The 14229-nt window shown below is 36.5% G+C and overlaps 1 protein-coding gene and 1 long non-coding RNA gene across 2 annotated transcripts; both read right to left on the reverse strand.

Moving 5' to 3' along the window:
* Nucleotides 1–1000: 1000 nt before the first annotated feature.
* On the reverse strand, nt 1001–5042 carry LOC113298010 (probable methyltransferase PMT2). The gene is made up of 7 exons (XM_026546645.1): nt 4741–5042; nt 3531–4182; nt 3102–3312; nt 2626–2917; nt 1899–2288; nt 1670–1747; nt 1001–1566 (listed from the first exon to the last, which is right to left on the reverse strand). The coding sequence occupies exons 2-7, from the start codon at nt 4173–4175 to the stop codon at nt 1335–1337; spliced, it is 1848 nt and encodes a 615-aa protein (XP_026402430.1). The 5' UTR covers nt 4176–4182; nt 4741–5042; the 3' UTR covers nt 1001–1334.
* Nucleotides 5043–7065: 2023 nt separating this feature from the next.
* LOC113296830 lies at nt 7066–8631 on the reverse strand. The gene is made up of 3 exons (XR_003333162.1): nt 8438–8631; nt 8063–8237; nt 7066–7355 (listed from the first exon to the last, which is right to left on the reverse strand). It is a non-coding gene; the product is annotated as an uncharacterized LOC113296830 (long non-coding RNA).
* Between the last annotated feature and the right edge of the window lie 5598 nt (nt 8632–14229).

The raw sequence follows: 14229 nt of genomic DNA on the forward strand, positions 1-14229 counted from the left end.
TTGATCAGCGAATGTTGTTTTATTCTGTATGGATCTGTAATACCTATAAAATTTGGTAACCACTTATTTTTTCTGGTTTCGCAATGCAAGTTTTTCTGGAAAATGAGGCAAGCCTCGTGTATTGATTGGACTAGTCTCTCACAACTCTATTCATACCAAATCGGACACGAGATGAGCAAAACCAAGAGCCCAGCGGTCCAAATGTTAAAACAATTTGTGTTTTTCCAAAAGGTTGTATATCTTTTTTTTTTCTTCCCATCACCAGCTTCAGAGTGGTCTAAATCACTTTCAGAAATAAAAATGTTGCCACTTCTCTCAGTTGCCCACTGGAAAGCTGCCTCGGCTCCTATTTTTTCTAGCTCCCCTCTACTTTCCAAAGTCCCCTCTTGCCTCGATAATATACATTTCCTGCACCGTCGGTTAGAGTTGGGCCGATACCCATATTGCCTTGGCAGTCGGCACAGGTAAGGCAATGTTTATATTCTGTAAAAGAGAGAAGATTTCCCATGCTCCTCATTTGACTTGCAGATTTTAATGGACTCATCCTGCATTGGATTGAAAAACAGATTTTGCATGCTTTTGTAATCAGGATTTGTGAAGGCCAATAATTTGCTCAGCTGTCACAGCACTCTTTTGGGTAGGATTTTCTGATCACCAGATTACAATTAGCTTTCCAGATTTGCAATGAAGGATTAAGAAAGCTTGTTTGCAATCTTTCTTCATTTCCATCATTTTTTTTCTAGGAAAAAAATTGTTCGCTCCTTCTCATTGGCTTCTCATTTCTGTAAACAAAAATCTAAGAAGCGAATGCTTCATCTCATACAATTAAGCCAATGCACCTGCATCCCGTCATGCAGCAAACAAACCTTGAGGTGGCAACACCATAGTTTCGGGCCTTTCGGTCCCTACTGGCTCGAGTAGCAGACCTCGTTGCTAGTAAGGACCAAGATTTTTTTGGAGCAGGCTGCGCTGTGCAAGGTTATGGGAATGACAACAATAATAGGACAAAAGGAAACTGATAAACTACATCAGAAATGCGATGGACTAGTCAAAGTCCGCTGTTTTCATAACAGAATCAGCTTTCAAAAATGGGAAAGATAAAAAATTACATCAGAAACTACTATAAAGCTTAGACTACCTATAAATATTATGCCGAAGTAACTTAACGATAGCTTCTCTTTACACCCTTACGAACTTCGGTCATAACTTCCTCATGGGTCAAAAAAATAAAATAATGGTTGGAGCTATAAATAAAAGTATGTGTACCGGTTCCAGAGAGCGGTGTTTGCCTGCTTGAGGTTTCCTTGTGGTCTCTCTCTCGCCTAGTTCAATATTTACGTGGAAGAAGTCGAATTTTCACCAACAACCCAGTATCGTTTAACTGCAAACAATATCTTCTCACGAACAAGGGGACCGTCTTCATGGTCGACTAGCTTTGTGTTCCATCTCATCCCATTAGCAAGCTTCTTGACCTTCATTAGTACATCAACTTCATCACTAATTATTACTCCCCCTTCTGGTCGAAGAATACGATCCATTTCTAGAAGAATATCTTCTACATTACACCTGGTAGTTGGTTGGAAACACAAACGAAGGGTAAGCTTCAATAGAAACTAAGTTCGAACATGTATACAGTGATGGAAAAAAAATATAGCCCTGTAGAACGTACTTGTTCTTGTACAAGGTGAAAAGACCATTAGCATGGATAAGGTCATAGGTTCTGGGGTATGTTGAGAAGGCCTCACACCTGCAAAATAGATCAAGAAACGGACAAGAAAGATGTTTAAATGAAAGCAATATACCAATATACTGTATATGAGTACACATTGACCATCCTGAATGGTTGTAGTATTGCAAAAAACAGTAATTGGAAGTGCCAAAAGTTCAGAAAGTCATACCAGTCATGATATATACCAATCAACCCTCTTTGGTATACGACACCCAGAGTGCTTACATCAGCTATGGTGGGAACAACGTTCATAACCCATAATTTTGGAGACTCGATTGCTGCTGCGAAGCTTCCAAATCCTGCATTCATATCCATAATGTTTCGGTACCTTCCTGAATCAAGGATCTTATTGACCCTCTTGTACGCCTTCACATGCTTCTTCCATAATTTATTGTCTTCTAGGTAGGTTTCTACGGAGACTCCAGAAATAGATCCACTAGAAATCCTAGGAGGAACAGAGTCTAGCCTTGCAGGGAATGGCTTTATCTCCCCTCCAGCAACTTCATCTGGACTGTTGGCCTCAGGATATGGGGTTATGCATGCCTCCATTTTCTTATACCTAAAATAGAATGGCAACAACCAAGAGTGAGAACGTGATGCCTTTCACAGACCAATAAGGTCACATCATACATACAGTAGTTAATGTTGTTTGACAAAAATGAAACAATGCCGGTAGGTACAGGTCAGTTTTTCATGTAATGCTGGTACTCCGCTAATCTCTACAGAGTACTACCAAGTACCAACATGTGTCGATCAAAGCACACCACAAATAGATTATACTTGAATGTGATTGCATCAGGTGTCAAACAACAGGAATTGTGGGAAGGGAAAAAACTACGCGGTAATATCTTTTTTCCTTTCAAAATACATAACAATCAGTCATTCAAGCCACTTACCAAGCATCATCCGGGTTTGTAGATTCACACATACTATCACGGGAATTACTCCTACCGGGACATGAGTCAGCGTTCATTCTTTTTTGCCAGATTGCAATTTCAGCCTTCTCGTATTTCTTTTCCCAACAAAGCCGTTTTGCAACTTCCTCGATTTTTCGTTGTTCCTCCTGTAGTTCTTCTCTAGGGCGCTGCCATGCTTCATAGTTAATCTTCCAATTGATTGGAGGACCAGAAAGTACCCAGTAGCCGCCAGGTCTCAAAACTCGATCCACTTCCATCATGTACATACCATCTATGCAAACAGAAGTATCATCAGAAACAAATGTAGCGCATTAGCTCACGTACAATCACTAGCATTAACTATGCTGATTTCTTTCTTTGGATGCTCTTTTTTCTTTTTTTAATCTTTTTTTCTTTGGAAAGTAGAGAAATTTGTCATAAAATATCACAAGGTGACAATTGTAGATTACACCTACCATTAGCGCCCCATGGGATTAGACATCTGGAACAGTGTGCCATGTCAAATGCTCTTGAAGGGTAAGGAAGCTTTATTGTTCCTAGCACACCAATAACAGCAGGCACGCCTCTTTCTAAAGCAAACTGCACTTGAGCTTCATGCGAGTCCCTCGGTGCAAATGACATGGCTAATACATTCTTTTTCATAAGGTAAGCACCCCAGCTTGCAACCTGCCCACAATTTGCAATACTCAGTGGATGCATACAAGCACTAATAATCAATTAAGCAAAAAAAAGAACTGAAAGCAGAAAATAATACTGTAATTAATAACAATAAAAACGACTGCGAAAAATAAAAAAGTAAAATTAGTGGGTGTATCCTGTAAAACAACAGGTAGTAAGAGTAAGAGGTGGAAGTGGTATTTATGGAACAACAGACTTCAACATACCCCACAACCAGTGTCTAGAGCAGTTCTCACAGTCCCATTTTCCATTGGGATCACCGCTGCAAGTTGATCAATATAAGCATCTGCTCCTTGAGGAAACTGTGTTCCTCCACCAGGGAATCTAAACACATCGCCCTCATATTGAATCCAATTCTGAACAGCCTTCTCCACCGTCAAACTCTTGTAGGGAGCATTTGCATAGGGTACATAATCACGGCTCTTGGGCCATGGGAATGGGGTCACATATCCTTTTGGTGCTGGGATAAGGCAATGCAGCTTTTCTTCCTCGGGAGGGCAGTGCCTTTCTCTGTAGTTCATGTTTTCTCTTGGGAAAGTCATAGCTCGTCTTTGGTCTTGGCAAGGCGTGTAATCAATGTAGTCAGCAGAACATGACTCAAACTGTGTGGCCTTGGAAGAGTCATCAATAGCTGTGTCAAAGTTGCCTTTGTTATGGGTCTCAAACTCCAGGTTAGGGATTACACTGCAGTCAGTTAGCTGTGTCACTTGCTCAGCTATCCTATCTCCCTTCCCGTATCCACTCCTCTGCCATGCACCCAAGAGATAGAAGAAACAACACAAACCAACTACAATAACTAAGGACATAGAACCTCGAGTCTTTCCATCCCCAGCATTAGGTCTCGGAGCCATGCCGTTCCTGAAAAACAACTATCAATTACTATAACTATATCATATCAAACAACTCAAGAAACTATACAATATATAAGTCCAACAATATCCCATCCATGGAATTTTCTATTCAAAATGTACTACGTTACAACCAAACCAACATGCACATGAAATCACAAAATCATGTTTCATTCCACAAAATCCAAAATTGGAACAAGAAAATCAGTTGTCCGATAGATCAGAAACCAGAGTCAATTAAAAAAGATTGTTTAAAACAAAGAAGCTTCAGGACATTAACAATTAAATACTAATGTGACAAGTAACGGCACAACTTTTATTCCACTAAATATATCAATTAACAATAGATAAGATCCAAGATTAATCATTTATAGCTGCAAAATATGAAGCCTTTAACATATTATTATTATTATCATTAGCAAAGCTAATCAATAGTGAAACAGAATATCATCACAATGAAAGATCACCATAGGGTAACAAAATATTACAAAAGAAATTGAATCTAAGAAAAACCCACAATCATAAACTGCAAAGAGATTCATTACATAGAAGATTAACCGGATCTTACCAGGCGTTTACAAAGATCAAGAAACAGAGAATAAACCCAGTAATGGCAGATCAACAACAGGGATTACAGAGAATTGAGGAACCAGTATTTGTGGGGGTAATAAATCTTAGGTTTTAGTAACAATTAGATAGAGAAAGTGGCAACATCTGTTTTGTTATGTTTGATGATATTAATGAGGAAGAACTTGTTTAGCTTTCGAGAAAGTTGCAGAGTGGAGATGAGACAGAGAAAGAGAGAATAAAGAACAAGTGTTGTGTTTCTAGTACTCTCCATCTCCTCCTATTTAACAATTTTATTTTTCATGAGGATGCGATGCGACTAGTCTATTGCGTATAACGCATGAGGATGCGAAATATAACCAATAATATACCCATTCGGTCCTACGTAGTATCTTGGTGGGTTTCGGGTTTTTATTTTATTTATGGGGAAATTAGGTTCAGACCCAACCCATGGATAACCCATAATATGAGACCCTTAATTAAAAAAAGTTTAAATCTAGGCCCCGAGTTTTTAAAAGACCTTGATACCCTTATGCATATTGTCAAGCCCATAATTAAATAAAATTTAAATCTAGGCCCAAAATTATTAAATCTAGGCCCGAATTATCAAAATACAGTGCGAAGGTGTAAACAGAAGTTACACATGCATATGGCATGTGTAACCAGAAGTTACACATCTTATGATATGTGTAATGCAAAGTTACACTTGTATATATATGCAAATAAATAGACATCAAAAAAAAAAGTTATTACTTTAATATTCATTTACAATAATTTCTTAGCATGTGTAACTAGAAGTTACACACGCATCTGTTTAGTGTAATTGAGAGTTACATATGTGTCTATCTAGTGTAACTGAGAGTTACACATGCATCTAACTTGTGTATTCAACGTCAACTCCAGTTCCAGCGAGACCATTACCACGTTTAAGCAATTAGCTTTTATGAAGTTATCTAAAACCTGAAATATAACAACAAGCAATCAGTATTTATACGATTAAAATGAACTGTACATAAAACAATGTATATTTCAGTTTCACAAGCATCTGACTAGTGTAGCTAGCTGTTACACATGCATCTGAATTGTGTAACTGAGAGTTACACATGCATATAACATGTGTAACTAGGAGATACACATTCATCTGGCTAGTGTAGCTAGCAGTTACACATGCATATGACTAGTGTAACTAGGAGTTACACATGCATATTGATATGTGTACCCAAAATCAGTATGTGTAAGTAAAAGTTACACATCTAATTAGCATGTGTAACTTGCAGATACACATGCATCTGAATTATGTAACTAGGAGTTACACATGCATCAGACTTAGATATGTCAACATAAAATCAGCAAATCCATCTCTAAATGAATAACACTAGCAAAAACGAGAGGTGACTATCAAGCAATTACCAGTCATAAAATAATACAGTTAACCTTGCAAGTGAATGAAAAGCTCTTAATTAAGATATCACTGCTTCAGCAGAAATACGTTGTTAGCACTGTATTAACAGAAAAACGTTTTATTGCGCTAGTCTAGATGTACCTAAGCCATTTTCATATTATCGATGACGACGGACATTTTAAGCAACAGAAAGTAAAGCTTCAGACATTAATTATACTGGCAGAATAATACAAACACCTGGGAACCTTGTGCTAGCACATTAATATCGCAAAAAATGATCACACAACTGATTCAGCAGGGTATAGATATGAACCCAGGAAAAAAAAATGCATGTGTAATCAGTAGTTACACATGTAAACAATAGTTACACATGCATATTAGCATAAGTTACACATACAATCATCATGTATAACTAGAAATTACACATCTAATTAACATGTGTAACTATAAGTATAACCTGCATCTAATTAGTCTAATCTGCATCCACTACTACTCCGTACTACTAGGACTTGATGTTCTTTCCTCAATTTCATAAATATAACCACTATAACAGATAGAAGTTTCATAATTCGGTTACATATGCATATCCCATCAAATTAGCATGTGTAACTATAAGTTACACATCTAATTTGCATGTGTAACTAGTAGATACACATTCATTTGGCTTGTGTACCTAGAAGTTACATATTTAATTAGCATGTGTAACTACTAGTTACACATCCATAGTCTGTCAATGCTAGTTAAACGTGCAAACTTTCATGCATATGGCTTGTGTGATGTGTAGTTATACAGATGTATGAGTTAAGTGAAACCATTCCAGACCTATATCCATATACTACCTTTCAAGAAAAAGAAGTATCTAGTCGTAAGTAATCAAGAAGGCTTACTTGATAATGGTGTTCACTTTATCTGTCTGGATGTTGTACATCTTCTTGAAAGCATCCTTGTTTTCTTCTTGTTGTTGTCTTCAATCTTCTTCATTGCGGACTCGGTGGTGAGTGGGTATTTCAGGATTTGGTAATGGTCAAGCTTGTTCCTTGGTAGTGCACTAATACATTGGTACTTGTGATTCCTTGCCTTCTGCAATGTCTTTGGCCTGTGAAATGTGACTGATGTGCAGATGTTCTTAGCCTTCTTCTTAATGGTTGATGCTCCAGCTTTGACAGCCTTGGAAGCTTTGTTAGCCAGCACCTTGGGGTCAGCCTTCTTAGTAACTACATGACAAGCAAATGATATCAGTACCATAGCAGCTAGAACACTTCTCATACAAATGAACAAAACAGGACATCCAAAAATCAAAAACCAATGGCCACAGAATAGTCAAATCTATCTCATAACTGAATAAAGTAGAGCAAGTATACAAAACTTAATAGTTCACCCTTACAGAGTTACAGACTCTACAAAAAGAAGGTAAAATTAAAAATGTTACAGTTAAATAGAAGTTTCATATTAGGTTACATATGCATATCCCATCAAATTAACATGTGTAACTATAAGTTACACATCTAATTTTCATGTGTAACTAGTAGATACACATTCATTTAGCTTGTGTACCTAGAAGTTACACATTTGATTGGATGTGTAACTACTAGTTACACATATATAGTCTGCCAATGCTAGTTAAATGTGCAAACTGTCATGCATATGGCTTGTATAATGTGCAATTAAACAGATGTAATGTGCAGACCTATATCCATATACTACCTTTTGATATACATTCATTCAACGGAAAGCATTGACCCCTTTGATGTACATTACAGAATCCATATACTACCTTTACAAGGATGCATAAGTCAACAGTAAAAACCAATCATTGACAGGGATGCTACCGTAGTAAATTTATCAGAACAAGTTAACCTTGATCACAACAAAAACATAAACATTTAAAAAAGAAGAGAACCTTGTGAAATCAGCTAATTACCTGTCACCACTAGCACCAGTAGTAGAAACTTAAAATAGTTCATCATTTATCTTCTCATCATCTCCTTCAATTCATCAATTCTGAAAAACACCACCACTGACTTCAAAATCCTCCTTCAAACCTGCTCCAATACCACCACCTCTACCACCACATCCTCCTCATACTCCTCCAGAACCTGCATCTCCACCATCAACACCACCATAGATTCGTTAACCAAACTCAACATATGTAGTCAAGATAAGCAACATAAAAACACCAACAAGAGTCCACAACTAGCTCTATTAGAATTATGAGAGATCAGCGTTTTTATTAAATGGAGAATTTAACTAGTATTATCAACAAATCGGCAAAAACAAACAACAAACCTAAACATACCTAGATTCAAAACCTGTTGATTCAATAAAAATAATGTTCTTCTCCGATCTGAATAAAGTCAACGAAACAAAAATCAGAACCTTATCAAACTAAGAAAGTAGACCTACTAAATCAGGAAAACCTATTGAATCAAATAGAAAACCTTACCTGAAGTAGCTTCAAAACAACAAATTAGAGTCAATTTTATTTTCAAATCACATAACTAGGAATTTTAATTGAATTAAACAGGATTAGAAGGGAGAAACTTATCTTTCTCACTTTTTGTTGTTGAATCTTCAGATCTAATAGTTGATGACGAATTCCATTGTCTCTGCATCTCGATTTCGACTTATTCACAAACAAATGATGATCTACAAACATCATCAGTAGATACAGAAGTAGAGATCGATGTCATTTTTTCCTCTTCGTCGTCATCGGCAGCCATAGATGACATAGATCGAAAACCACTAAATTCTTTTAGCAGAAGATAGAGTAGAACAAAAATCTCTATACATAATTGATTTTTTCTAAATCACAGATCGATTTTCTTGCAAATTGTTGATGTGAAATCAAATCAGAAGATTAGATCTTGTACAACCGAATAGATAAAACCCTAGAAAATGAATCTATGAGAGCAGCTCTGGTTTTAGACGGAGAGAGAAAATGAAATAGAAAATGAAATTATCTTCTGTTATTCCTCTTGTATAAATATTAAAGGGTAGCCTTGGTATTATTAAAATTCGTAATAATTAATTATGGGCCAGATCTGAAGAAAATTTGATTTTTTGGGCCTAGTAATATCATTTTCTTAAAGTATGTAGTTGACAGTGGATGATCCATTTAGTGGGGCTTCTATATGTTTGAACCCATATAGTAGGGGGTTCTAGTATTTTTCACTATATTTTTATTATTTCTTTCTTTTTTTTTTTATAATCCTTGTTTAAGTCCAAATCTAAAACATCAAACTGCCGTCGTTCCCACTTGCCCACACGGCAAACAAAAATAAGCTACTGTGCAGCACGGATATGCCAAGTTTAAAGCCTTCTCTGCAGCAGGGCCGTCCCTGTCTATAGACCAGCTAGGCAACGACCTAGGGCCCCCAAATTTTAGGGGCCCCCAAATTTTAGGGGCCCCCAAATAATATGAGTGCTGCTATATAGTGTATGTTTCACGCCCTTGATTTCCATCGCAAAATTTTTTTCCTTGTTTATTTGTCGGCAGTTATTGGATGATCACAATTCTTTTTCCTTGTTTATTTATCGGCAGTTATTGGAAGATCACAAGGATATTCCTTTTTGATACCAAAACCCAAGCTTTGGAGGCATCGGTATTGACTACTGTCTACAACCATCGGTATTCCTTTTGTTTAGTCCCTTTCTATTATCACCCGTTATGGAAGTTCTAGGGTTTTCTCCGACCGATCGTTAATCGTTAAACTACTAAAATCAAGTAAGTTCTATCAATTTAAAGTCTTATTCTTCTCTTGTTTCTACTTCTTATTTAAGAATCCATTAGTTATTACATATACAGAGTGCTCGTTATATTGAGATTTAGGGTCTTAGTTCAGTTGAACAATTGATTTTATGTATTGCCAAATCATGGGATTTAGGGTCTTATTGTGTTAGGGAACAATTGAAATTTAGGGTCTTCTGAATCAATTTTAACTTTTTTTTTTTTTGAATTTTTTTGATTCAGTTAGCATCAGCCTTTCAGGTTCACTCAGTGGTTCAGATTTCTTAAGTGCTTACTCTTTTGAGTTAGATTATATTGAGTTGTTATTGTTGTCAAATGGTGAATGTTAAATTTGAATTGCTAGTTAACTGAACTTGATTATTGTTGGCATGTTTGTTAACAGGTTGTGTATCCTTTGATTCTTGAACTTGAAGTGATCAAACATTGATTCCAACCATGGGTCCATTTAGAAGAACAAAATGCAAGAGTGGGGCTTCTAAAAAAAGGCAAAGGCAAGAGCGGAAAAACTTAAGAATTCTCTACGAGGAGCAATGAAGAAATACTTGGTTTTAACTAATAACATCCATGAGGAAACAATGGACAGTGATGAAGAATGGGAAAATTTGGTTAATGAGATGGAAACAAATGGTGATTTGTTGGTGAATGATGAGAATATACATAGGCCAAATGAAGAACCAATGGGGCGAGAATTGTCACCACCAAATACAACTGATATTGAGCAAGATGAAGAGACAAGTGTGGAAGAATTATCATCATCTGATAAAAATGAGATTATGCAAAATGAAGTTGAACATGAAGAATATGGACTAGTGAATATCAATGATCCAGGAAATTGGGGTAACAATATTAACCGAAGTTTGAGAGATATTTTGGTAAGGAAAGGTCCAATAAGAGAAATAAATGGAAATTTTAGGTTTCCTATTGATAAATATAATAGGTGCTTCAATCATGATCACTACATACGAAAGATGGAGAATGGGGAAACTTGGGACAGGAAATGGCTAGTGTATTCAAATTCTGTGGATAGAGTTTTTTGTTTTTGATGCAAGTTATTTAAACAAGATGGAAAAAAGTTTCAGTTAGATACAAGGGGTTCTAATATTTGAAGAATATTAGTGTTAAACTTAGCAGCCATGAAACTTCTTCAAGTCATATTGTAAATCTTAATAAGTGGGTTGAATTGGAAAAAAGATTGCAGAAGAATATAACCATAGACAAGGAGAAGCAGGAACAGATCAAGAAAGAGAAGGATTATTAAAACCAAGTCTTGATAAGAATAATGTCTCTTGTTAAAACTCTTGCCAAGAATAATTTGGTTTTCCGTGGAGATGTCGACAAGATTGGCGAAGCACATAACGATAATTTTTTGAGCTTTATTGAAATGATTGTTGAATTTGATTTGGTAATGCAAGAACATCTTAGGCGTGTCAAAGATCATGAAATTCATCACCATTATCTAGGACCGAAAATCCAAAATGAATTGATTTCGTTGTTGGCAAGTCATGTGAGGGATAAAATTGTTAAAAAAATTCAAGAAGCCAAATACTTTTCTGTGATACTTGATTGTACTTCGGACAAAAGTCGTGAAGAAAAATGTCTGTTGTTATAAGGTGTGTAGATGTGTCGACAACTCCAACAAAAGTTGAAGAATTCTTTTTAAGTTTCTTGAAAATAGAAGAAACGACGGGAGAAGGACTTTTTGAAGAACTTAAATCTTTTTTGCTCAAGCATAATCTTAATATTGATGATATTAGAGGACATGGATATGATAATGGATCCAATATGAGTGGAAAGAACAAGGGGGTGCAAAATAGGTTACTTGAGGTAAATCCCAGAGCATTTTACATGCCATGTGCTTGTCATAGTCTCAATCTTTTTGATTTTGGATATGGCTAAATCATGTCCTAAGGCAGTAACATTTTTCAAGATTGTGCAACATTTGTATAAGTTCTTTTCAGCATCTACTAAGCGTTGGCAAGTGTATCAAGAAAAGGTTGGCGGTCTCACAGTTAAAGCCATATTTAGGCTATTAGAGCAATAAGATTTCAAGCTCCCAAAATTCAAGAGGCTTTACTTTACTTGTCAGAATCCAGTGAGTTTACTGCCGAAACAAGAGCTGAAGCTTCTTCCCTATTGAGTATGAATTTGAAAATTTTGAATTTATACTTGGGATGGTTGTTTGGCACCATCTACTGCTTGTAGTTAATTTAGTTAGTAAGTTGCTTCAAAATAAGGATATGCATCTCGATACTGCCGTGATGAGATTTAAAGATCTTGTTTCTTTCATTGACAACTATAGAAAGACTGGATTTGAGAATTCGTTGATTGAAGCTACAACGGTCGCCGCAACAATGGGGATTGAACCTCATTTTCCAGAAAAACGCATAATTAAAAGAACAAGACATTTTGATGATGAAAGTGCACCCGAAGAAGCACCACCATAAGGTAAAGATTCCTTTGAAGTTAACTATTTCAATTACATATTAGATCAAGCTATATCTTCACTCATTAGTAGATTTGAACAATTTCGAGAGTTCGCAGAAATTTTTGGATTCTTATATAATGTTGATCAGTTGCGTTCTCTTGATGATAATATCTTATTGTATTCTTGTATCAATCTTGAAAATCATCTTAATCATGGTATGAGTTCCGACATTAATGGGCATGACTTATATGCGGAATTGAAAGTTTTAAAAAGTTATCTGCCAGCCGAAACCGGTAAAGCAATTAATGTATTGAATTTCTTAAAGGATGTGGAAGGTTGCTACCCGAATGCGTTTATTGCATACAAAATCTTGTTGACAATTCCAATTACAGACGCCTCGGCTGAACGAAGTTTTTCGAAGTTAATCAAAAATTATCTTCGGTCGACGATGTCAGAAGAAAGGTTGAATGGGTTAGCAATGTTGTCTATTGAGATTGGGATGTTAGATAATATTGATTTTGAAAGTATACTTGAAGATTTCGCGTCGGAAAGGGCGGGAAGATCTGTTTTTATCATGAGATAAATGTACTTGCTTTATGTTTTTAGCCTCTTTTTTGTTGCAGTATTGCTTAACAGTGTAATGTTATCTCAAATTGATAGAATTCTTGTTATTTTGCTTATATAGTCCCCCATTTAAGTAAGTTCGCCTAGGGCCTCCAAAACCTTTGGTACGGCCCTGCTCTGCAGACATGATGCATCTACATGTGCGTGGATGCAACAACGTGTGCGTGGATGCAATTTTCGTATAGAGACGGGTTTGAACAAACGGGATATAGTGTCTCCCTAGAGCTATCACAGACCCGATTACGGGCCGGAAAAATGACAACGAATTATTGACTAACATAATTGTCGAAATCTAAACGAAAACCCGATACAAAAAAGCATATGATACATTAAAGACTAGTCTCATAAGGTATCACAAACAAGATCCGTCTGTCAAAGATACAAAGCCCAGGTCCAACTCAACACCAATAAAACCAGACCCTGAAGACAAGACTCGATTAGACACACAGTCCAACAAAACCCTAGCCGCTGCATTATCACCATAATCACTGTGAAGAGCACCACCAAAGCAGCACCACCATTACCAAGCTCCAATACAATCTATTATCAAGATTTACGTCACAGTCTTAATAAACCAATAACCGAATCACTCCCGGAAAGGGAAAGGGAGCAACTGCTCAACACAAGTTACAAGGAAGTTATGCCACAACCTTTACCATCGCCTTCATCACCACTGATAGCCACCAAAAATCACTTCCAAAAGAAACTCAATACCAAGCATCAACACCTGAAGGAGAATCACAACCAAAAATTCATCTTTCCTATTGAAATACAGGGAGAAACACCCCCACATAGAGTTGCAAGATGCCCAAACCATAATAAACAAAAAAAAAAAGACACAGAATCTTAATATCTACAAATTACATAGTATGTACATGAAGTTTACTCACTCGATTTGAGAGGCGAAATCGAGCAAGATACAAACTATATCTGGATGAAAAGATAGGCAGTTATGAAGAGAGAAAAAAAATTGTACAAAGATAAAGAGACTGATCAGGCCGCCCAAAATCAAAACCTCATAGAGATAAGTTGGAGTACTTTAAAGACAACTTGGACAGAGAATAATATTCGACTATGTTTTGTGACGGACCGAAAAATTACGCCTTCAATGCCAAGCTACGCAGACCGAAACTCCCCGAAACGCTACTCGTACCACAATGACCCTGTCGTAAAGCTTTAAATCTCACTAGCCATAAGTACGTTGATTTTCCACTGAAAAAAATGCTTTGCAAGCATGATGCCTTGAACGAAACTTCCACATCGTTCCAACTTATTCTTGTTTTGCAAAGGG

Source organism: Papaver somniferum, chromosome 7, assembly GCF_003573695.1.
Source record: "Papaver somniferum cultivar HN1 chromosome 7, ASM357369v1, whole genome shotgun sequence".
NCBI lineage: Eukaryota > Viridiplantae > Streptophyta > Magnoliopsida > Ranunculales > Papaveraceae > Papaver > Papaver somniferum.

Excerpts from the sequence above, each read along its gene's own strand:
- LOC113298010 (XM_026546645.1), bottom strand. The coding sequence starts at position 4,175 with ATGGCTCCGAGACCTAATGCTGGGGATGGAAAGACTCGAGGTTCTATG. Across the intron at positions 2,918-3,101 it reads AATCCCATGGGGCGCTAATG|ATGGTATGTACATGATGGAA; the intron begins GTAGGTGTAATC and ends CTGTTTGCATAG. Across the intron at positions 1,748-1,898 it reads ATTGGTATATATCATGACTG|GTGTGAGGCCTTCTCAACAT; the intron begins GTATGACTTTCT and ends TCTATTTTGCAG.